Consider the following 25,495-nt stretch of genomic DNA (forward strand, 5'->3'; position numbering starts at 1 on the left):
CCGTCTTATGTCTGCATGTGTGTACAAGTGTGTGTGTATATGTGTGTGTGTGTACAAGTGTGCATGTCTGCACTCCCCTTGCCCAACCCATCTCCAGTATTCAGCAGGATTCCTGAGCCCCGTACCGGAGGTAGGTGGATGCCCCAAAGCTGTAGGGCGACTGGTGCAGCGTGGACAGGCGTGTGCCCTGGATCACCTCAGCAGCAGGAGAAAGCGGTGGAAGTCCCAGGGCTGTCCCAAAACCCTCCCCAGGCCGAGGGAGGGCAGGACCCAGTGTGAGCTGTGCTACCCAAGCTGTTAATAGGAGGAGGGGAAGAAGTTCTCAAGTGCATTTATCCAACCGAAGTGTAAAACGGTATTGATTTGGGCTTTTTATAGACTTGGAACCATCTTTTCTCTACATGGTTTAATTTTAGAATAATTCATTTGGTTCGTATCACAGAGGTGTACTGCAGGAGTGGTGTTCTGGTATTTGATATTTCATAAACTGTTACAGAGTAAGAAGACATTTCTTAAGCTCATGCTCTACATTCAGTTTACCACTAAGGAAAAGACTTGTAAATTCAATTCCTGTTTTACTCATAAATTAAAAGAAATCTGGAAATAACTTCTTTGCCTTCCCTTCTGATGCTGGCTATGCTAATGTTATTAGCAATGTGGGAGTACCTGTAGGAAAGAACAGACCCCAGAGACTTCTAACTAATTAGGAATTTGCTGGTTGGCATAAGTAATGAATTATGAGTGAAGTGATACATGAAGTAGTTTGATTTTTAACCCACCAAAAGCAACATAGCATTGTGTTAACTAGAGAATAGAGACTGACCTTGCATTAGTTGGGGAGTAGCATGTACAGATGCAGTTGCTTGTTGGATTGGAAATGAAGTCCCAGGGTTGTTCTGATATTGGGCATTTCAATAATACTCCAGTGGGATTAGTCTGTAATAATAATGTCAAAGCAATGTAGATAAGTAAACATGTAATATATAATATTATAAGAACAGTAATCATGTGCGACTTAAGAAAGCAAAGATGAAAAACAGAGACTGGGGTATCAAATGGACCTGGTTCAGAGCACTCCCAAGGATAACAGTCTCTTATAAGCAAATCCAGCTTAGGTGGTTTAATTTCTTCCTGCTATGATTATGTACAACAAAATCTATAAAACCTTTCAGAGGGGCAAACCTAATGAAACTATTGCATACTCCTAGATGACCTTATCTGTCAGTTAGCAATGAGCACTTCCCACCACCACTCCCTTACGGTGTTGGTGCATCTTTCCCTCCTGCCTACCAAGGAAGAGTGTTTAGAGGTCCCTGTTCTGTTGGCAGAGGTACGCAGAAACTTGTCAGAATAGATGGTGAGGAGGAACAAGCCTGGTCATTGCTTTCCGTGCCAGTAGTTGCAGGGAACTGTGTCATCATTAGCTAGCTTAAAATACTGCATGGATCATCTGTTCCACATGTCACTTCAGGCAGCAGAGTATTTCCCAGCATTGCATTGCAAACTTAGAACCTATATAAAAGATCAAAACACATGGCAGTATTATGCTGTGGCAAAAGATTAGGCATGGGCAGTGCACTGTTGATGGCCTATATACACATTCTGGCAAAGTATTCGTTTAAAAAAAAAAATAATCTTAGATGCTTCTGACAACCAGATTGCACTACTGAGAAGTGCAAAGGAAGGATTCATTTTGGGAGGTGGGGGAGAGAGGGGAATTTTCCTTTTGACTCCAGATCTCATGATTGAGTAAACCCTGAATAAACAAGCATGACACGCTGGCAAAGGACCTGAGTTGCATCATGGGTGCAAATGTACAGTATTTTTGTTCGCAGTAAGTACCACGACTAACTCTTGTAATCATTATGAATACTTGCAGGTTTTTATAAAACCGAAAGCAGCACTTTGGTCCATAGCGTCTCCTACAGCTATGCAACATGTCTACATGTTCAGATGCAGGTAATCACATCTGTGCTTTCTGAACTATCAAAAAGGCCAGATGTGAGCAGACATTGTGGAAGCTCAATAGCTTCCAAATGATGGTTTGGTGTCAGCCAAGCTGGAGAATGCACCAGGTAGCTGTGCTACTGTCTGCTTCTGACAGCTCATGCTGCTGACTGAATGCATTGCAGAATTTTGTCTTAGTAGAAGCTTTATAAGCCTAGGAGAATTCTTGCCCAAACACTTACGTCATGCTGTATAATGATTAAAATGTGAATAACTGAAGTGAGGTCATCATCAGCTAGGACGGAAAGAGCCTGTCAGCCACCTTAAAAGGAGCAGGAGAATTGCATAGGATGATGCTACATCTGCAAAAGATTCAGCAGTTAACCCTATTAGAAGTACTACCAAGGTTTACAGGATACTCCCCAAGGGCTGGAGGCTCTTCTGAATGCTTTCCTCTGCCTGCCACCATTATCTCTGTATTGCTCAGGTTTGGCAATTCTCAGTCAGGGCAGCTGTTCTTCATCTTGAGATGAAGATGCATTAGGTCATCTTCTCAGTCATATGGAAAGGTATTGATAAAGCCTTGTTGCTGTTTGTATAGTGCTTATTCTAGACCTTATTGGTGAACATATGAATGTATACAAGGAACTTGCTTGGCTTTTGGTTGGCTTTTGGTCTTTAAATCTCATGCTGCCACAGCCAGATTACTAGTGCAGTGCAGACATGCTGCTTGTTTACAGTATGTATATGATGTTTGTATCTGACCGGTTCACCTAAACGCTGCACATTGATGCTGAAAAGGACTAGAGAGATGGATGATCCTTCCAGGATTTCATCGTTTTCTAGGTGGATCTTTAGGACTTGATGTATTTTTCCAGAATATCTGGGCAGCTGGTGATTTTAATGGGTCTTCTCTGACTGGAAACAGTGGACATAAGATATGATTGCTTCATGGCTTTCTAAACAGTTGCAGCTTTGCTGGAACTGGGCATATGTAGATTGCCTTGTCCATCAATAGGGACATCAATGTGCAATAGGGACATCTCTTTTCAAGAGCTCGAGGCTTTCCATTGCAGGTGACCTGCATTTGTCGAAGTCTGTGGGATTAGCTTGGCATTTTCCAAGAATGCTAAATGGGCAAACTGCAGAAGAGGGTGTCTCAGGCAGCATGTGAGGGAAATTTTATATAAACATGACTGTGAAAGCCCTTCACTTACTTTATACCTATTCTGCAGAGATTTCAGAGAGTTACATTGGAGATATATTTGTATAAGAGTAAGGAATAAAACTGTTAAGATCTGATATATTTAATCTTCATCTGGGTTCTTGTTACGTTCAGTTGTTTTGATTAACACTGACATCTACTAGTGGCCTCAAAGTGAGCCTCAACCTAAAATTTTCTAATACTATTACATCATTGTGTCTTTTACCCTTGTATTTAGTTAATTAGTTGAAGTACTTTATAAAACATAGAGGTCAGAGGGAGAAACCAGAAAATGAGGAAAGATAGCTTTTTAAAAATGTGAAACAACTACCTTTGGTTGTAAGTGTTGCCAGACTTTGTATTTATTGGCTCTGTATCGTATACTAGCACACTGGTGTAGTTTTTAATAACCTTTTACAGAACATATGTCTCAGATTTATCTATATGCAGAGCCTTGCGGATAGAACTTGCGAATTGTAACATAAAAATCTCCAGATGTACACGTTATTTCTTATTAACGTACACAATAGTTTTCTTGGGAGGTAGATGACATTTTAGAAAGGCAACATCTGTGTTATCACTTAAATTTTAATAATGCCAATAATTTTCTTTCAACAGAGGAATTCAAGGGCTCAACAATAGTTGAATTAATGAAAAAAGAAGGCACCACCCTAGGGCTTACAGTATCGGGTGGAATCGACAAGGATGGGAAACCAAGAGTATCTAACCTTCGTCAAGGAGGAATCGCTGCTAGGTAACCACATCTCGAGCCATAAAATGCATTATAAGATGTGATTGCTTCAGAAATATGTACCGCATCAGAAAGGTCACTAACAGATATGTGACTAGATGCATCTATAATGGCAGCCCATCAGACTGGAGAAGCTCAGAGACAAATGGCAACAGCTGGTCCCCCTCTTCCCTCAAGGCTACTTTTGACAAAAACTGGAAATATCAATGAAATATTTGAAAGTTATCATAAGACTAATGAAGTTTCTTCTAAATTGTATACGTTTTATTTTCTACTTTTTGTCCTTGAACAAAAAATTGAGAGAGGAACCATAAAATACGAGGGGGGGGACAAAATGGAAAAACTAACTATAGTACTACCATAATTTAATTTCTTAAAAAAACTGTTAATCTGCTGGTTTTACGATTAAGAGTCTAAAGTCATAGCTACCTTCCTTACTACTACAGTGGAAATAAAAAAAAGCTGTTATTCGTGAGTGAGACAAGTCAAAAGATAAAGGTTAAGCTAAATCATTCCAAGTAACTGAGGAGAACATGTGCTTTTGGGCTGTGTCTTGTCTCCTGTAGCTGTGACGTTAGCTGTGAAGGCAGCTATTGTCCAAAAAAACTAGTTTTGGACGCTTCCCGAAGAAAGAGGGAAAGATGGGGACATGAAGAAGACGATTTCCTGGATGCTATGCCCAAACCAGTCAAATCGTCCAACTCCTTTATTGTACAGCTGGTTTTGTACATCCGAAATTAATAATGCAACAATATTCTTCTTTTAATTTTTAATAAGACAGACTAGATTAAGATCTTAAAATGCCACTTTCTGTTTGAAAGATCAACTTGCTTTAAACTAGGTGAATGGAAAAAAAATTTCTTATCATCACTCAATAGTAATTTAAAGGATTTAATTTGGTCCAGCAAACGTGTCTTTAACAAAAGGAATATGTACTTTTTCCTAGGAGTGACCAGCTGGATGTAGGGGACTTCATCAAATCTGTGAATGGAATCAACCTGACTAAATTTCGCCATGATGAGATCATCAGCCTGCTCAAGAACGTTGGCGAGAGGGTTGTTTTAGAAGTAGAGTATGAGCTGCCTCCCGTCTGTAAGTAATAGCAGAAAAAACTGAAACCTATGCAGAATAGCAGACATGTCAACAGTGAGATGGGCATGGTTGGTGATCATTTTTGGTAGTGGTTGGTTTTTTGTATTTTTTTCCTCTGGCTTATCGCAGAGCGTAGCAGCGGTACAAAAGAGCTGGCAGTACAGGGGGATGCTCTCAGAGATGCTCAGGTGTTTTAGGAGCATAAATCCCAACAACAACAGAGCAGAGTTGTCAACTATTTTGTTTGTTCACGTTTTCAATACTGTGAATGAGATTAGGAAGATTCCAGGGCAGGAGAATCCTTCTTGTTACTGGAAGATCTGAGTTGAGACCAGTGAATATTTGCGAGTTCTGCCTCTGCCTTTTCCTTCCTTTTCTCCACTTGCAGCACCCTCCCGCTCTCCCATTTAAAGAACATACTTTGAGACTTTTCCAGTGTTTTCTGATATCACTTTTAGGCAACATCTCATTTGTAGAGCAGAAGATCCAGTGGGGTAGTCCACGGGGATACATAAACCTGCAAGAACTGTGTGACTGAAACAAAGGCTTCTTGCTGAGCAGGATTGTCTTCAAAATACAAGTTTATGCTGACATCAAAGTCACAGAATGCTACTGAGTGTTTCCTTTGCCTCTCCTTTGCTCTTTCTTTTTGTGCTTGTGTATGTGAATGTGTGTCTGTAGGAGAAAATCAATGGGAATTGAGGCTATCAGGTATGAAGTGAAAGCTAGAGAAATGGTGAGTTGGAAACCTGGGACCTAAAGTGAAGGAGTGAGTGGCAGGTGGCTGTCTGGCACCAAGGGGGCTGCACCAGTCACACCTTTGAAAGAGTGTGTGCTCCTTTATGCTGCTCACTGGAGGGGAGAAAATGTGATTTCCTGGTGTTTGGCCAGAAAAATCTGCGGAGCCAGCTAGGAAGCTCTTGTCTCCTTAAATAAAGACTTTGCTTGCAATAGACGCCAAAAAATCCATCACTCTTTTGGGTGTTCAGAAACAGATGAACTCCCCGCTGCTTTCTAGCAGCTGGAGGGGTAGTCTAATTACATATTTGGTTCTTTTTATGATCTTCTGACAACTACCTTAATATGTTTTGTATGTTCTCTGTTGATTAGTGCTCACTTGTGGTAAGGGAACTTCATGTTCAAAAAAACAGTATTTGAATTAATGAAGTCAGCTGAGTTCAGAATTATTTTGCTGGAATTGTAATTGTTTTTATGAGCATTATTCGGTTTGCACTTTTTCGAGTGGGCTTGTGTTTCACCTGCATTTGGCATATGTGCCACTCCTGTCCACTGAAACCAGATTTTTACATGCTAAATTACAGTAGCAATCATAACTTTTTCTCTAAGTCCTTGAAATTTCTGACCTCTTCATGCAGTCACAGCTAATAAAGTTGGAGATACTTAGCAGTCTAGTTGTTCCCATTAACTTCTAGTGAGCAAGCTAGATTACAGTGCCATCATTACACACAGAAGTTTTCCGGTAGGTCACGTGGTGAAGTCCTGGCACCTTCTTCCCTGCCCCACACATAATGAAATTCTACTGTTGTTCTCACAGTTACACCCTCAGAGAGAGGACTATCATGGTTTCAGAGTGGGGACATGTCAGAACTTTTAATGATGATGGATTAAATCTGGCTGAACACTAGTAATCCCACTCTACCTAGTGCTTCCTTCCTTGTCTGGCAGCGTTCACAGCAGGAGCATCCAGCTGCTATTTTCAACATGAGCCACCTCAACATTTTAAACTGGAACGTGAGCTATGCCTTCCTTGCATCTGCCTTTTGTTGTTGCTAAAGATTAAGGACTTCCTTCCCCTCCCTGCCTGAGGCCGGGGTGGAGGACAGCCACCCGAATGGTTGTTACCCAAGTGGAAAGACGCTGTGTGCCATTCCTTGCCACTCAACTGAAAGTTTCTCCTGTCCCCCGTGGAGGTTAGAGGCCACACCAAGCGGATTAGGAAGTGTGGACTCAGCTTGAGCTACACGCAGGGCCACTTTCTGTTGGTAGGAATGAAGGCAAGAGTTGTCTTCTCCTTCCCATAATTTAGTCCTTCTTCTCCTGCCCATAATTTAGTCCTTTTCAGTCAGTAAAGCATTTCTAGCTGAAAAGGATACAACCACACAGACTTGAATAACACGGTCCCGATCTTCAAGCTGTAGCAGGAATTAACTGCAATACAGAACAATGCTTTGGAGGGCTGTCTTTTCACCTGTTTTCCTAAGGAAATGGGATTTACATGATTTCACTGGGTGGTTCTTCTGGTTCCCTGCAGTAACTGTTATAATAGGGATTGAAAGACTCCAAAAGAAAAGAACATTATAGTACGTTTCATGGAAATAGACGCTTGAGCAAGTCTGCGAGCGGGGGACTCCTCAGAGAGAGAGCACTTGAGGGGGCACCACTTCTTCTTAGGGCCTTCCGTGGCCGGTGACACACACCTCCCCAGCTGTGCAGCCTGTGGTGTCCATTGCCCTCTCAGGTATCCTAACAAGGGACGGGGAAACTCTGATTATTGCAGGCAGGAGCATTAAAGGACATATGTTTTCATTAGTTCTGCTGCTCACAGCACATTTATTTTATAGAAGGGTGGGGTTTTTTAATCTTTATGTATGTTGTGCTGTTGGCATTGTCTTAATGGAAGCTGGGAAGTGTGCGTGCATGTGATTTTGCCCAGCATCCTTTTCCCTTTAGAAATGGGAGTTCTTACACCCTGCCAACATTTTTCCTGTAAAAGCTCATAGTAGGCTGCCCACTGGTCTCTTAACAGTGGAGGTTTCAAATTCTGTAAAGTGGATTATCACACCCAAATGTGTCAGTCTGTGCATTAGGCTTCTCACCTCCTAACCCAGCTGTGCACCACGTCTCTAGTGCTTACAGAGAAAATACTGGCTCGACTAGAAGTCAGAGATTTTTTTACTCGCTTACCAATGATGAGGGAGCATGTTACATTTTGAAAATGGAAAAAAATAACAGATCCTTATGATACAAAATACTTTTTTCATCTTAACCTAGAAATCTGAGATGAGGGATGCACCCTAAAAATCTCGACTGTCTTGACTTTAAGCAGTACAAATAAAAGTTTTCACACCTGAAAAACAAACTCCTTAGGTAGTTTTAAGAACTTGATTTGTCTTTTTTGTGTCTCACTGTGGATTTCCATCTGTTCTGGCTCTTTTCTGCAGCTATAAGAAAAACAAAATTATGCAACAATTTAAACACTAAGGCTCAAATTCCTCATCCGTTATATGCATCTATGGCTCTTTATCCAAACAGTTGGCAATTTGCAAAATATCTGGCCAAAAATTCTCTCAAAAAGAGGATGAGTTGTATTTAATTATAGGTCTTTAACCTGACTGTTCTGTAGTGGAGTCTTTCCAATTGTATGACCAGGAACACAATAGCTAGCTTGAACTGGAAAAGGTGCAAATCTCTGTGTATAATTAGAAAAATAATAATAATTAAGGTTTGGATTTTTTTCTTTTTCGGTTTTTTTTTTTTTCTTTTAGCTGTACAAGGATCAGGTCTCATCTTTAGAACTGTGGAAGTTACTTTACATAAAGAGGGGAACACTTTTGGATTTGTAATAAGAGGTGAGTTATTAAATTTGAACTGTATTTTCTAAATCAGCAAAAAAAGCGATAAGTTTTTATGGAACAAGGAAATAGTTTCAAGGTTTATGTCTTACAGTTTTAAAAATCTCTGTGATTTATGTATTACTTTTTCCATACATTCATGTACTGCTTTTATGAAGCGCTCTAATTTTTGTTTATGGAAGAACAATGATTAAACAACTATGCCAAGAACATGATAAACCTTGTTTGACATAAGACCAGATTCTGCTACCACTGAAATCAGCAGGAAAATTGTAGCTCTTAAGAAAGATTCACTTACAGTATTTGTATAAATTAGGAACAAAATTTGATTAATCATGCTGATAGTCTGAATTGTACAACAAAAGTATTATCATTTTATTTTTAAGATAAAATATCAGCTATGCAGCTGCTATATAATGGACCCCAATGATGAATTATTAGTTTCTTCATGTAAAACTTGTGGTTTTTTTTTTTTTAAATTTAATATATAAATTCCTTACTGGCTACTCATTATTCTGAATATACATGAAGTATGGATGTTTTATCTCTGTGCAGCAAAGACTGCAGAACAGTAAGTTTTCACACTGAGATCAGATTTGCAGAGTAGAGGTTCTAAGAAAAGAACACACATTTATTAAGAATCACTCTGTAGAAATATTTTATAAAGAATTCTCTATACCATAGAGTAGGTCAATGTTATTTAAGATAAAATTCAGTGGAGGTTCATATTAATGGGTTGGCCATTTTTTGATCTTTTTAGCTCATCTGTAAGTCTGCATGCTGCAAGATTTAGGCTTGCCTTTTGGAAATGAGCATTCATGAAAAGCATAAAATGAAGGTGTGCTTTCTCTCACTTTTCCCTTTCTAGGTGGAGCACACGATGACAGAAATAAATCTCGTCCTGTTGTAATAACATGTGTTAGACCTGGAGGGCCTGCTGACAGGTACAATTCATCTTTCTCTGGAGTGCATGTGAAAGAGAAATGGAGGAAGTGAATTATTTGGGACAGAAGTTAGGATTTGGAGTGAGGTGGATCTATGCCAACCCGTTCCTTTGAAATTTCTGGTTTTATGCGTTAGTTGTAATAATAATAACAACAGTAATTGGCAACCACAGAGGCTCGGCACATCATGGTGTGTGTGAACTTTAATTTAGTATGTTCCATGTTTCAAGATTTCCCCATTAAACACTTTCAAAAATCAACCTAAAATAGTTAGAACAAATGCCTGCAGTAGCTCAAAGCCCACTTTTTGCAGCCTTCAGACAACTGGTGTAGCTCTTCATTATGCTTTTTATCCTCTAGCACCATAATCTTTTTCTCTTCCACTTCAGAAAAATCCTGTCATGTGTTTTGGTGGTGTTGTATTATTCTTTTAAGGTGTTTGTACATATGTGCATGTACGTTCATATATAACCACCTGGACAGCTTCTGAGTACCGATTTATGTTTTGGCCCAATTAACATATTGTATCTATATGAAGAAAGAATATTCACTTTATTTATATGTATGAGTTATATTTTCAAAAATGGCGTTTGTGTCCCTAAACCATTAAAGAAACTCAAAGGGCAGTTTCTTTAAAACTGGCTGATTTTCTGTAGACTGTGCTGACATTTTTGACCTTGGAAACATTAATTGAGAAGCAAACGTTTCAAGAGAGCCTTTGTCTTTTGTCCCTCCCTTTCTTCCTACCCCCATGCCCCTTGCTTCCTTGGTTTTCTCCCCAGTTTTTGAGATGACAATGTTAGTATTTCATTTTCTATTATAATTTTGAATACATTATGAGATATGCCTGGGAGACAGTGTACATTTATAGCCAAATTATTTTTAGGTAGGGAAAAAAGAAAAGTGGAATTATCCAAGTAAGGGATATTTTTGAAGAAAATCAGTAAATGGACATTCATATTTTGCAATCCATTTTTGCACCCACATGTTTGCACCTCGTCTTTATTTTTAAGAAAATATCTGGGGCGGAAGTGGTTTTATATGTATGAAAGAGGAGTTGTGTGGACAAGGAAGAGAAAAAGCATATGTTGAAGCAGAAGCTATACTTAGTTGCAATTTAACATGACTTGATTATTTAGCTATGTGTTAAGCTGTTTTCCAGTCGCTGACTTTCCAATTAAAGCAATTTCCTTTCCACTGCGCCCTCTGAATGTTCTCACCGTCAAAGTAAATGTTAAGTGTTAAGGCAAGAAGGATGGATGTCAGAGAGGGTGCAAGAGAATTGCTCTGCATAAAAATGGTATTATCTCAAAATCAATTTATCTTCTATTAATGGAGATCGTTCCTTTAATCTCCCTTCAGAGAGGGCACAATCAAACCCGGGGACAGGCTGCTGAGTGTTGATGGGATCCGACTGCTTGGCACGACACACGCTGAAGCCATGAGTATTCTCAAACAATGCGGACAGGAGGCGACTCTGCTGGTTGAATATGATGTCTCAGTGATGGGTAGGTTGAGAAGAGGGACTTTACTTTTTGGAACCATCCGTGATGTTTTGCTGCCTGTTCTTGATGAGCTATTTTAGAAGTGATGGTGACCTGTTACGCTCCTCCTAGCACTGCTATTCCCTTCTGCACCGTATCATTAGTCTTGGGTTCGTAAGGAGGTGAGCGGTATTTTACTGTAATTTAGCATTCTGACATTTCATGGTTTGTAGAGTGAAACCATAGTGTAGATTCTAGTAAAGTAACTTTTCCAGTGACTAGTTTATAATAAAGGTTAATGAAGTGTAGGCATTTCTATGTCACATGAAAGAAGGGTTTACTTGCTCTAACAGAAATTCTTTTGCCTTTTGCCAGTGCTGCTGGATGGCCAATGTATTATTAAAAAGTCACAAAACTGCTACATAGAAATGAATGGGGAAGAGAAAATTTGTTAAGAAATGCAGAGGTGGCAAATCATGGCTTGAAAAATGAGCCTACATTTTATATAAACTTTGATTGAACTCACTGAAAATATGGGAGGTTTTTTGGAAGGTCTAGGAAAGCAGATGATTTTTCACAAAAGATTTGGGATTGAGTTATTTCCATTTGTTTTGGAAATTGTCATATCCCCTCTGTTTTTGCAAGATACAGAAAATTCATGGCAGCAAGAAATAGAAACACTCACCAGTCAGGCTAAAATATTTCTTTTCTGTTTGGGGATCTTTCTCTTCCTTTCCTCCTCAGTTCCACAGTCAGATTTCTAGCCTTAGCAGTAAAGCAGCCTCACAGGAATTTGTGAAATAGCACTGTCAAACTTTAAAGCCTTGGAAAAGGTTAATACTTAGAAGAATAATGTCAGGTATTTGTTTATTCTGCAAGAGCACTCTTTGTTCTTCTCTGAGACACAGATTTATTTATTTTTTTTAATTATTATATATATATATATCTGTTTACTTAACTATCAAGAATGGAGTGACAGGTTTGCGTGGTGTCTGGCAGGTCTGCTGGACAGTCATGCAAGGTTCATGTCCAGAAAGGTGGAGACAACTCAGCATCTGGGTAGGAACCTCCCACATGGAAAATGGAAATGCAGGTGATCTTGTAACCTGAAGAGAACTAGAATTTAGGTGTTTTCATTTATTTCTTCTTTTTCTTTGGAAGATGATGGATGACCAAACCCTATATATCATCACAGTTAAAACCAGATTCTTTATACGTCACTTTCTCTAAGAGTGAGATCTCCTTGAAAAAAGCCCACCTGGCTTTAGACAGACTCAGTTCCCAGCAAGGCTGTCATTTCAGAGAAAACTTCCATCCCCATTCTCCTGTATACCCCAGGCTGGGCATCAGCCTCAATTTCACTGTGGATCTTTTAGAAATCTTTGTAGGTTTGTGTGAGGACAAGACCACATGATGAGAAGCTCTGTTGTGCTCTAAATTGCAGGTTGTTCAAGGCAGGAACCTGTCTTTTTCAGTGTTAGCAGGATAGAGCTCAGTGCTGGAGGGTACAGATCTTAGTTGGAAATTGCAGGCTTATAGCCATACAGGCAGTACCTACCATTTGGTCTCTTCGTATCATTCTCTCTCTGAATAAACTCTGCTGTCTCCCTTTTGTTCTCAGTAACAGATCTGGATTTGTTGTTCCTGCCTTCCTGGCAATGAGTGTTTGTCCGATGGAAACTTAAGTAGGTAGAAGAGTCTGAGGCTTGTGGAGTCAGAAAGAAGGAAAAGGGAATCAAACACTGGGAAATGTATGGGATGGTGGTCCTGCAGCGTCTGCAAGAAGAGATAAGGAGGGATCCAGCAGGCTCTCTTACTAATGCATTATCATTTTGTAGATTTTACCTAGCCCCTGGAAGGTTTTGATTTTTTCCAATTTGCATGCCCTGCATAGTTTTCTGGCAGCAGCGTGAAGAATTTTGTTGGGAAGCCGCCTTTCTTTTTGCAGTTATGTTATGCCCATGGTGCAAAGGCTGAAAATCACTCATCATAATCCATTGATTCCTGGCCCAGAAAAACAGTGCTGATTTGAATCTTCACTTACTTCTGCTCAAGAGCAGTGAAGTCAAAGTTGGGAGTGACATGAAAGGGAGGACACAAGCCATGAAAATAAATTTAAGAATTAACAGAAATCTTACATTGTTCCCCAGCTCTTATGTTACTCACAAGACAAGCTGTTTGCAGTCCCACCTCAGGGTTTATGTGAATATGAAAATAGGCTAAAGCAAGAGGAAGGGCATTGGGTAATGTGGATTATCAATAGCTGATGCTAGTTTAGTAGTTTAGCCTGCTGAGAGGGGGCAACAATCCAAAAGTTACATAAAAGTCTGGTGCAATCTATAGGATTTCAGTAGAATATCTTATTCCTAGAGATATAATTGTACCATTACATGCTTTAGTATCTTCTCTTCTGTTAGCAGATGGTTATATTCTGTAAAGTAGCATTCCATGCGGCCAGAACTGGAAAGAGCCATAAAGTATATCCTGATAGCATGAAATTGGAACTTGATTTGAAAAGGTTACACTAGATGAGGAAAATAATCTCAAAATATTTTTCAGCTACAATCCTGTAGCGTGTAACTGACTTTTTATACTCCTGTAAGCATAAGCTGTTTCAAAGGTGCTATATTTCTCAAAGTTTAGTTTCTTCGCCTGAAGTCTTCAAGAGGTCACCTGGGAAGCTTGTACATTTTATTGTTTCTGGAACCTAGACAAACTGGAGTAAAAAAAGCATCAAGGGGTTCTGTGCAGGGTAATTAAGTGTGTATATAATGTAGGAGATGTGGCTAGTCCCATTGAACTCTCTGGGGTTACATTTGTGCTTGCTTAAATACATCCTGAAATATCCTGCTCAGCTGGGTCCTAGGAAATAAACTTGTCAATTCAGCTTCTTGGAAGAGATGTTGTTAGCTCCTTGAGTTGTTGTTTTGTTGTGGGTTTTTTTCCTGCTGAAACTGTTTCCAGGTTGGTGTGTGGAGTGTACTGTTACATAGTTTCAAAGAGACTTTGAAGTAGTAGGAGTTTGGAAGTACCAAGATAATGCAAGAAGAAAACAGGAAAACATAGTTTCTGAGAAAATATTTTATAACCTGATAAAAGTTAAATTTGAAGTTATGCAGGTACAGTCTTCCACATGTCTTTCTGTTTTCCAAAACACCTCCTCCAATCACAAAGCATTGTGATTGCTTATATTCGTTGTTGATTTTAGAGGAAACTACCTGCATTTTTTAATTTTGGGGGGCTTTAGTAATGCTGTGCTTCACTGTTTACAGACGAGGTGGATATGGTGACTTGCCCTACACAAAACTGTGTAGAAGTAACATAAACTTTGTGGGCGTTACCACTTTTCTTTGTAATCCATATATCTGAAGAGGTCCAGCCTTTGTGGTCATGTGGATCACCTTTTTTCACCCAGTGGTGGGAGAGGTCTGACTACTGCAGCTCTCTGTGGCGTGTGACTATACCTGTGCCCCTAGTGTTGTGGAGGGGAAGGAGTAGAGGCAGGGCGGTGGCTAGCAGTGACTTGCTGCCACTGCCAAAATAATTTTACAGCCTGAATCTTTCCCTGTGGCAATCAAACAGCAAATATTAATTCCAAGCTATAAACTTAGTCTGGGAAGACTGAAGACTGTTTGGCAGTGGGCTGGGCGAAGTGTCCTAACGAGCTGCTCACAGCTTGAAAGCTGTAAGTCAGGCATCCTCAGTTAGAGTGAGAATGAGAACTAGAATGCAATGCTAGTAACAAGCCACAAACAGCAATTCATACCGCCCCTGTCTAAAACAAGAAATAAAAGTTTATCACTACATTTAGTTGGAAGTGGATCAGGTGCCGTTTCCCTTCAGTTTTTCTAAAATCTGCCATGATGCTACTGGGTTCTCTGTTTTCTCTGTAATTGGGGTTGCATCTGCCTGGGTGATCTTCCCTATTTACTCTGGAAGGGAGCATTCAGAAGAGTTCAAAGGTAATGACTATCTTAAGTTTAAATTCTGGCCCATAACATTTTTATGTAACTCTAGTTCAAAAATTGCTGCTGCTGAGCTTTAGAGCAATCTGCTTTTTAAATCTTGGATGTTCTTGCTGGGGTAATCTTTGAATCAAGTATACTGTAGTAACACAAAACTATTAGCTATTGCCAGTGCTTTGGCACCAAAGTAAGCTTTTGTTAGCTATTTGCACAGGAGAGACACAACATCTTTCTCTCTTATCCCTTCACTGGGTGTTTCTTAGTTCAAACCACTCTGTGGTCTTCAGGAATGAAGGAACATATTGCACATTCATATTCCATATGTTCCTCTGGCTTCTGTAATAGTCCTGGCACTTATTTGAGCCAGAATAGATTTGCTGGAATGTGGCACCCTGTAATTGTTCTCTGAAAAACAGATAGATACAGTCTGCTTACTTTTTGGTCCCAAGCTGCCAGAGTCACCCTGCCATAGAACCAGGCAACTTTAGCTAGAGCAACGCCCTCAATTTTATGAACTCGGTGTTTTACCACTGATACAACTTTCTAGGAAGGGAATTATGCAATCATTTGCTAGTAAATCTGACAATAGTTTAACAAACACTGTCTAAGCCTTTAAATTCACCCATTCAAAAAAAAACAAAAAACCAAAAACCAAACCAAAACAAAAACAAAGCAAAAGAAAAGGCCATAACAATTTTATGAGAGTACATTTAAAGAAATCTGCCTCACCCTTCAGTAATTCTGCATGACTAGAAGAACACTAGGGAAAGAAAGCTTGCATGATTTAAACATCAGGTGAAGTAACCTGTGATCCAGTGTAGACTTCCAGTAATTTGTGCAAGACAAGAAGTAGAAGAGAAAAAAGAACTTATGGGCTGCCCGTTAAGTTTCATAAAGCAGTATCACTCAAGTGTATCCAGAGCTGTGGAGACCTTTAAGAGTTTTGCAAGACCAAGGAACAGGAGCTCCAGAGACTTCAAGGACAGACTCAAGACCCTTATAAACCTTATAAATGTTGCAAGACCTTGAAAGGTAAAGGGAAGTCGGGAAGCCTGCAGGATTCCAGACTGCCTTTTTCTTTCTTTTTCTTTATAAATTTAAAATTAACATTTCCTTTGTCTCTTACAAGTCTTTGACAGAACAGATAGGTAGCGTACTGTAGCATTTGACTGCAACTGCAGGTCTCCTGGCTGTCACAGAGCAACAGACCTATATCCCTTGAAATTCTAAATATGAATTAGTTACTTAAACCTTTAAAGAACGTTTCCTCTCTTATGTTGCTTCAGAGACAGACTGAATGAAAATTCATGTGCAAAGCAAAGGTCACGGTAGCTGTATTAGTTGAAGTATTACTCTACTTTAAGTACTGCTATACAAACACATACACAAATTATGCTAAAAGACAATGTTTGAAGTCAAAAAGTTGAGGGTGCTAGTTGGGAAATGTCAGGATTGAGATTGCCTGCTCAGCCTCTGTCCAGCTACATGTGCATGCAATACAGTCACAAGTCCCACAGGGGAGATAATAACCTTTTTATGCAGCTATTCATTTTGACTTTTCTTTCTCTCTTCGGTATGTGACCACAGGCTTATCGAAGGCACTGCCCAGATCCTTGTCTGAATGCAAAGTTATTAATTTCTTAGTGTGTTTTTTCCTGAGGCCCTAATCCTGCCACAGTTTAAGTGCTTCAGGCAATATGCAGATCTCAAGGAGGAAACCTCAGTGTCCCAAGATCATTCCAAATATATTAGTTCTTAAGGCAGAAGGTGACACAGACCTATCTCTCTCTAGCAGTTCCAGAAATAGCCACTCGCAGATGTGTCACTAGGTAAAACACATGGGGGTTTTTTGTCTCTCCTGGAGGCCAGCACACGGTTCATGTTCACGTTGCACAAACTAAGCAGCTATTTAAATCTACACGCTATAGCAGTTTAGTCTCTCATCTTACTGTGCAAGTTCCTTGTTTATCAAACACGCTATTTGTGCTTTCTGCTGTCAGTGCCAGATGCCTGCATCAGGGACATTAGTGTGAACTGACAGTCAGGCGGGGATGTGTACAGCAACTCAGTTCTCTCTCCGTAGTGCTGGCTTGTTAGGATTTCATCTAGCGAAAGATGGGATGTGACTTATCCTTGGCACCAAAAGAGGCTTTTCCCTTCAGAGAACTCTGAGGCTTGTGACTTTTTTCTGCTGTCGAGTTTTCTGGCTTTCTAGACTTCTTTTTTACAATAGTGAGTGAGGGCTATTCCTTTTAACCCTTCATCTCTCATCCTGCTACTAAGTATGACATGCTGACTTCACTGAGTCTCATCATGAGCCTATAAGAGGATTGATACCAGTCAGTCAGGCATCAGTTCCTGCTTGCTTACCTGCTTTAATCTACTCTATTTACCTGGTTTAAAAGGAAGACAAATACCTTTTTAACACCTCTTGAGATAAATGAGTAGCATGGAAACTTGCTGGTATTTTTGAAAAATCCAGCATTTTGGGCTGGCAGATTCAAAACCCAGCTCTTGATTCATCAGCACTTTGTGTGATCAAGAGATAACTGCTGCTGACTGCTGATAGTAAAGCAAGAAAATGCTTGCAATTAGTGACCAATACAGTTTAAGTGTCCTTTTCAGCCTTTACAGAAATTGTGACAGAAAGAGAATCTGGTTCTTCAAAGCAGCATTTGATTGTTTCCTCCATGTTACACGACCTTCTTCTCTTTCTTGCGGTTCCTTCTTTATGCCTTACACACCTGCCACCCAACTCACGCACTACTAGCTCCCGCAGAACTTACAGTGCTTTGTCTTATGGACAGGACACTTGTTTCATCATGAGGGCTGCTGAGTAGTGAAAGAGGTGTGGAATGGGGCCTTGTAAGAAAATAGCATTTCTCTACCTGATGAATGGCAACACTGTGTTGCAACTGTCAATTTGTCATTTCCCAGTATCTGTGTGAGCTTACATCCCTAACAGTGTTGACACATTTTTATGTACTGTTACCTAGGCTTCTCTGCAGGAAAAACTTTACATCTGATATGACGTCTGTACCCAAATAGTTCCTCAAAAGAGTGAGAACCATTAAGCCCACCAGTCTGCTCCCTGTTAGCTGGGTTGTCAGACTAGCTGTCCAGCAAAGTACGTGTGTGCTTTCTGGGGACCAGAAAAGACTTGAGAGACACATGTGGCCAGTGGGTTTCTAAGATGTTTGTTTGCTGACAGCAGAGAATTTTAAAGGTCCTGGACCTTGTGTTCCTTCCTGTCTTATGCAAGTGTGATGCTTTTTCCTCTGTTGTTTGTTCTTGTCCTGGTTCCTAGCTGCATTACTGTCTTTTTTCCCAGCAGCTGCTTGATTTTCCTTTTCGTTACTGACCTAGTTTGAGTCGTCTTTTCTAGAAGGTCCTAAATCCCCAACATGCTAATCCCTCTCCTTACAGCTCAGTTTTTTCTTCTGTCTTTTGCCAAGTAAGTCTTGGGTAATTTTCCAACACATTTCTCCCACATTGCTGATTTCCCTTCATAAAGGCCTTTTGCAGTTTTCATGCATGTACTCCTTTAGCCCTTTCTCCTGTCCCTGTGTCTTAGCAAACCATTCCCAAGTTTCTTGTACTGCAGCTTCTTTTCAGATCAGTCACCTCATCTCAGTTCTTCCCCTTCTTGCCCAAGAAGTCCTACTCTCCCTTCCTTCTGACTCTTCTCCAGATTCTCTGTGCCAGATCTGTCGGCTAATGAAGACACATAGAGAACATGAATTTTCAATATAAAGCCTACAGAATTTTCTGTGTGGGGCCAAAACAGTATGGTTTTCCCTAATGATGCTTTCAGACACAGCTGACCTGTTTCAGCTGAAATAACTAAAGGGAGAAAAAAAATCAGCCTGAGAGAGGTAACCATCATAAGAAAATATCACACCAAATGTTTGAACTGTGGCCAAGTTGTAAGTTGTAAGCAATTAAAATCAAGATGTTTTAATGAGAAAAGTATGATTCCCAAGTATTTTTATCCTATAGATTTTTTTACTTTCTTTTCTCTGCTCGGTTATGATTTGTGTTACAGTTTGATAACCATGTTGCTAGTAGATGATTACAGAAAGGAGGAGTTGACATGTTTTACGAGGATTTCATAAATCTTACAGATATTTCTTTCTTTACAAACTCCTTGATCATCCCTAAAGAGAAATAAGTGGAGTTTAGCTGAACCATATAAGTTGTAAATTACTCTATCAGGTCCAATTAACATTTCTCTCTAGTGCTTTTGAAACCATGGCCTCATTAGAAGCATCTTAATAAACATTGCTTTGTACAGGAGAAAAAACTGTAAAGGTGAAATGAAATGTCCCTGTAACAGAAAACTAAAAATACAATTTAATTGCCATAAAGAACTAGAAAAGGTGGGAAGAGGCTGTATTATCTTCCAAGTTCCACTTTGTATATGAAAATATTCTATGTTTTACTTACTGGGTACTAAGAGTAATGGACAAATTTGTCTTCAAAGACTTGTCAGGAAGGTGAAATCTGTACTTGTATGTGGTTAGTCTAAATAGCGTACAATTCAAAAAAATCAGTCTGAAATATCCAGTGTATTTCATGATGGATATTCATTAAACTAGAGCCTGCCTAATCTATCCTCCTATCTCCTCACAAAGTATGTAGTGTAAATTTTTAGATGCTAGTTCAAGGGTTTGCATCCTCAAATGGAAGCAGTCTCTGCCTATTAAAAATATGCTATTGTGCTTCTTTTAGTAAGTATTTAAAAACAAATGATGGAAGGAGGAGATTGCTGTAATAATCTCTCCTGTCCACCATCCAGGCTCCAAGCAAGCGGAGGGAAGGGGCAAATAACCCTCATATTTATTTAGTAAAAGATGGGGAAAAGGATTGATCAGATCTTTCCACTTTGCGTGAGGGCTATCCAGATGTGCCATGAAATGCAGCATGAAAGAGAATTTCCATCTCTACTACATACTCATACCACTGGTCAGCAGAAAGTTAGTCAAGAAATCTTTCAATAAATTGGCTTATCTGTTACTTAGCATCCTGGTCAACGGCAGACTAACAAGGATAATAAAGTATCCTGGTTTGTGCTGGTCTGAAAAAAAAAATGGAGCAGGTAGCTGAAGTACTTAAATTCAGAATGCAGTTGTGAAAGTTTTACAAAGAGGATGATAATTAAGGTTCTTGGAGATTAAAGGGTCTTCTGTGTGTGTCATGCAATTCAATGCACAAGAAACTCTGTAATCAGAACAAATCCAATTAAAAAAATTCAGCCCTGGATTTGGTTTAGCGGCATTGCAGTCATCTGAGAGACTAAGGAACAGATTTGATTTTCTTTGTGTTAGAGAGAACTTGGGTTGTAACCCCAGAAGCTGCCTGTAAAAGGGCCCATCTCTAAGGAAACAGCAGCAGCAGCAAAGGCTCCGTTCCTGCCTCCGTTCCGGGGAGGTGAAAACACTAATTGTCTCCCCAAACTTTCCCTGAGGGAGGTGTTTAAAAAAATCCAGAACTGAACTACTCCATCCTCTTGACTTTTTTTTCTTCAGTATGACACTGTGCCTGACAGGTTAGGCCAAGGGGAGAAAACCCAAGAACCCCGCAAATCATTTCCTAGAACACCTGTACTGGTTAGAAACTAAGAGGTTAAAATGGGATGCAACAAGGTAGATTTTCATCCCTTTACACTATGGTTCATGGTTCCTTCATCATTTTACAGAACATAGGTGTTGAAAAAGGATAGATCTTAAATTATGAATATTTTTAGGTATTTTGCCTAAATATGAACTGTCTTAATTGATGGCATTCTAGTGCAAAACCGACGTGAATGAGATTTGAAGCAGATTCTGAGAGATTGCACCGTGTAGCATTCAGCACATGGGAGATGTGTACTGCTCAGAGAAGACAGTACTAAGGTCCTTAAACTGGAAATTTAGGTAGGGAAAAAAATCAACATCTAAGCTGAACAAGTTTATCTTGAAATGAACATAGTTACTCAAAGATAATTGCACCAGTGCCACATCTTACAACATGATCTTGTTACACAGAATTATACTTCTGCTGGTGTTGCTCAGCTGTACGACGAGTGAAATGTTACGTTCTCTCTGCATTTGCTATTCAAATCACATTCCCCTACAGTAATTTTAAACACCCATAATAATCTGTCCTTGCATCTTTTTCTTAAATGCATGGTTACCGTGCTTTGTTCATTTAAAGAGATCATTTCATAGCCTATGAACTCAATATTTATCAGAGTGGTTTGGGGAAACAGTAGTGATAAAAATTGCTCTGTGTGTTAGCCTGTGTTTAGCCAAAAAATCATTGGATTTTTCTTTTTTTTAATCAATTCATTGGTGACTCACATTAGTGGTGTTTGACCTCCTGTGAGTCTCATGATTTTAATTTATAAGGAAACTGGCCAGAATATTCTGGCAGCTATTATTCATTGGTCGTGTTGCTGTTTCAGTGTAGATGCTGGAGGACCTTAACAAAAGTATGTTTCCATGATAATTGAACATGCATTCGAAAGAAACCAAAGGCAAGCACCTGACTCCAGGTTTCAGTTAAAACTTACCTGTTTTCTTCTTGGAGGAGGAGAAGAGGGTGGCAGTGATTTTATGAAGAGTACTTCTCTAGGCCATTCACCAGTTTCATCTTTAATTGCAATTCTGACACTAGCAGAAAAGTCATGGCTCACTGCAGCCAAAAAAAGAACGCCGAGCCCTCCTGAAGAGATGAGTAATGAAGGATATGACAGCTTCCCAAGGTTACAGGTAAAGCTGTGGCAACCTGAGGTTTCTTCCTTCCTCTTATATGCCTCCAGACATTTCTTCCCTGGCTGATAAAATTACATTTTTACATGCAGAATCCACACCAGTATAAAAGCACTCTTTCTTGGAACTGAGTCAAATCATGTGGTGACCCTCAGGTTACCTGCATGAAATTGGAAGTAAAGTAGGGCTTTGCCAACAGACAAAACTGACTGTAGGGTATCAGAGGCAATGAGGCTCTGGGGAGAAAAGAGACAGACAGTGGGGGAACAGAGATGGGGATGCTAATGAGAAAGAAAGGGCTTTCTAGAGTAAGGTTTCCTATTGTATTACACACAAGCATCTATAACCCATATAGCCTCTGAATTACAGGGTTAGTTTCACTTTTTTTTCTGGCAGATAATCCAAAGGTTGTAGACATGAAAAGTTGGTAATATGTACACCTTGAGGCAGAGCTTTGGGACTTGTTTCATGTTACTTAGGAAGTCCCTCAACACTTTCTTTAAAAGCTCGTGGTTGGGTTTTTCTCTATCCTTTATTTTATTTCCAAAAGCTATTGCTGATTCAGGTCATCTTGCTTGAGTTCTTAATTGAAATCTAAAGGCTTCAAGCAGCTTAAATAGGGGGAAAAAAAAAAAAAAAAGAAGAAGAAAAAGAAAACCTGGACTGCAGACACACTGAGCCTGTCGTTTCCCCTCTCTGTTTCCCTGTCATTAATATGATTTTGGCACAACATCCCCCATAGCTGCAAAGAAAATCTAAAACAATTCTTCCTGATTCTTCCTGCCATTATTTGGCTCAGGGAAGCCACCATCAATTTATAACTAGTTGTTGTTATTCACATTTAACTTCCTCATTTTAAAATAAATACTCTAGGTATTAAATACCCTGGAATTGCATTTTTAGCTAAATATGTAGTTTTATCTTGATTGTTGAATATGCTCTGCTAGGTGATTCTCTTCACGGATTTTAGTAGTTTTTGCATGCACATGAAGCTGCATCTAGTCCCTAGCCGCAGCAGTGTGCTGTCATCTGAAGTGTTTAGGATGAGAACAAGAACTATTGATCCCTTATATCAGCCATCGGGTGCCTTTCATGAAGTTAGCCAAGGCCTGGTCCAAGCCTGTTTGACTCAGTAGGAAGACTCTTATTGATATCAGCTGGGATTTAAAGTAGGAGCCAAAGGAGAAAAATGTAGCTCTTGTCCTATGTTTGAAGAGCTTTGCTCACAGGGAAATAAACAGCAAAGGTGTGCTTCTTTGCCCTGCTCCTCAGTTCTCACCAAATGGACACCCAGTTTATACCAACAAAAATGTCTTCTGCCAGCACAAAAGTCTCCTAGTTTAAGCACTGTTTGCACCAAATCAATGTTGTATTTCATTGTCAGCATAAAAACATCTACTTTCAGGATTTTACAGCCAAGTCTGAAGTACAGGAAAGACCTGTATTACAAGGACCCAACTCTGACACACATTATTTAAAAATAATGCTGTTTACACTGTTTAATTGCACCCAGTCCTCTCCTGTCTACTAATGAAAAGGGATTATATAATCATAGAACCATTTAGATTGGAAAAGACCCTTAAGATCATTGAATCCAACCTTAAACGTGCCAGGCCCGTTTTCTCTTTGCTCCTTTGCTAAAATATTTCTCTTCTGGTACTTCAGCATTAGCATGGGAAAACAGCGTGCATGCATGAAATTACCATTTTTTGTGATAAGTTTATACGTCATCCCAGTTTGGATCTAGATCACAGCAAAAGTCTTCACCCTCGAGCATGCTAGAGAAACTCTTAGATGAGCAGCCACCATGCATTTCATTTGATTTTCTTTTTGGCTTTCACATAACAGACCAGATTTCAGACATTAGCATTTGCTGTTATAAATCGTGGCAAGACATTGGTGCTGCTGGTCTGTCTCAGTGTGTTCTGCCATTCTTTAGTTAGATTGGGAATGTGGGAGAAGTATCAGCTGCTATGTTTAAACTAGAAAACAGCTGCGGAGGAAAAGAAAAGAAGAAAGGATGTGTCATTTCTGTGGTTCTTTATGATCCCCCTTTGCAGGAGGAATGGCTTTTTTGAGATTTTTGTAAACTGCCTCACAGTTAAACCCATGATTTTCAGAACACTGAAAACTTCAGCAGTTTACGCTGAGGTTTTTCTTGTGGCCACCTCCCCCCAGTAACTGCCCAAGCCTGGGTTTTGGGGGAGTTCAGGGAGGGTGTGAGAGCATTTTCAGGCAAAATTGTTCTGCCGTTTTCAGGAAAGAGTTTAGAGAAAGTCATTTTGCCTGTGATGAGAAAGTTGGAGAATCTTGTCTTTGTGAATATGTGTCTTTGTGAAGCACTGGAACATGGACATGCAATTCAGTAGGTACTGGTTGAGGGAGAGAAAGCCCTTTTCAGGAAAGTCTCTTCTGCTTATCCCAGTGAAAATCCACCAGATATAGCTAAATTTGGAAGTCTTTGAAGGGATACAGTTCAATGTGCTCAGGAGAAGCAGTATTTGATGACAACTTTTCCAAAAGATTTTGTGTATATCGGGGAGTGTTTCTTCTGTAAAGTTCCTTTCAGTTCAGCTCTTCGGGGATGGGAAGTGCAAGAATTAAAGATGCAGCCTTACTCAGATGCCTTGGAGCATATGTGTTGTGATATAGATTTTAATTGGAATGACTGCATATGTTTTTCCTTCTTCAGTCACCTGCTGCGTAGTACCGAGTGATCTGGAAAACAGTGAAGTGAGGCAAATGTTCTATAGACTGGTTTGTCTCATCTTGATGGAGATTCCTAAAGTAGGGCAGGTGAAACACATTTTTTAAATGCCAGTTTTCTATGATGGTTGTAGAGGGAGTTTAAGCTTCCAGTTCAGGTGTAGCTACTCAGGTCTCCTCTACATATGCCTGCACTTTGGTGCCGTGAATCCCAGTGTAGGTGTCTCAGATCGGCCTCTCCGGTATAATGGATGCTTTCAACCTTCATGTCTTTGATCCTCATTTGTTTATCTACACAGTGGGGAAAATGCCATGCTTTTTCTCTGAAGGATGGGTATAAGATAAAATCGTTCATAAACGTGTGTTGTAATGAATATCCAGAGGCTGCACCATACAATAGCTCTCTCCCACCACTTGTGCTCAGAGAAGGATGAAAATACTGTTTAGTAATTAAGGCATGAGCATGGAAAAAAAGGGATAAGTGTTGCTACTCATTAAATAGTCACTGTCTACCATGACGCTCTTGAAGAAAGAAGAATATGTGATTATTTAATTAAAGATGAGAAGTAAAAATAAGTTCATTCAGACAATATTCATTCTGGGGTTCATTAAGTTTGAAGTGCTTTGTGCCCACATGGTGACCATAATATTTTCCTTTTAATGTCATTCTGTTTGTAAACATGTACTTCTGAGCTTTTTTTTTTAATATGCATGTGTTTTTATAATGATTTATATCGATGTTCTGCTGATTTTAATTAACTCCTAATTCATTTGGGTTTTTAGAGTTTGCATAAGCACAGTCTTTCTGTTACGGTCAGTCAGCAATGTTGAATGGAGTAGTCTTCTTCTGAGCACCGTGACCTCTACTTTTTCAAGGGCTTTACAGTGTAGGTAAATTTGGGTGTATTTTCACTCGTAGAAAAAAGAAAAAGAAGCACACCCGGAAAAGGCTTTTCACAGTTTCTACTTTACACAAAGTCAGTAATGACCGAATTACTGAATTACAAATCTGTGTACCTTCTGAGCACTGGAACATCTTCAAAAAGAAGAAAGTCAT

General features: G+C 39.6%; 1 protein-coding gene across 5 annotated transcripts in view; it reads left to right on the plus strand.

Moving 5' to 3' along the window:
- The window catches only part of GRIP1 (glutamate receptor interacting protein 1), a 230,661-nt gene that overhangs the window by 144,897 nt on the left and 60,269 nt on the right, over positions 1-25,495 (plus strand). For all 5 annotated transcript variants that reach the window (XM_074168854.1, XM_074168855.1, XM_074168857.1 and 2 more), the window contains exons 3-7: positions 3,770-3,905; positions 4,849-4,994; positions 8,501-8,584; positions 9,456-9,531; positions 10,894-11,039. In XM_074168854.1, the coding sequence (XP_074024955.1) occupies positions 3,770-3,905; positions 4,849-4,994; positions 8,501-8,584; positions 9,456-9,531; positions 10,894-11,039 (588 nt within the window). The remainder of the gene's footprint in view (positions 1-3,769; positions 3,906-4,848; positions 4,995-8,500; positions 8,585-9,455; positions 9,532-10,893; positions 11,040-25,495) is intronic.

This window comes from Numenius arquata, chromosome 2, assembly GCF_964106895.1.
Source record: "Numenius arquata chromosome 2, bNumArq3.hap1.1, whole genome shotgun sequence".
NCBI classification, from domain to species: domain Eukaryota; kingdom Metazoa; phylum Chordata; class Aves; order Charadriiformes; family Scolopacidae; genus Numenius; species Numenius arquata.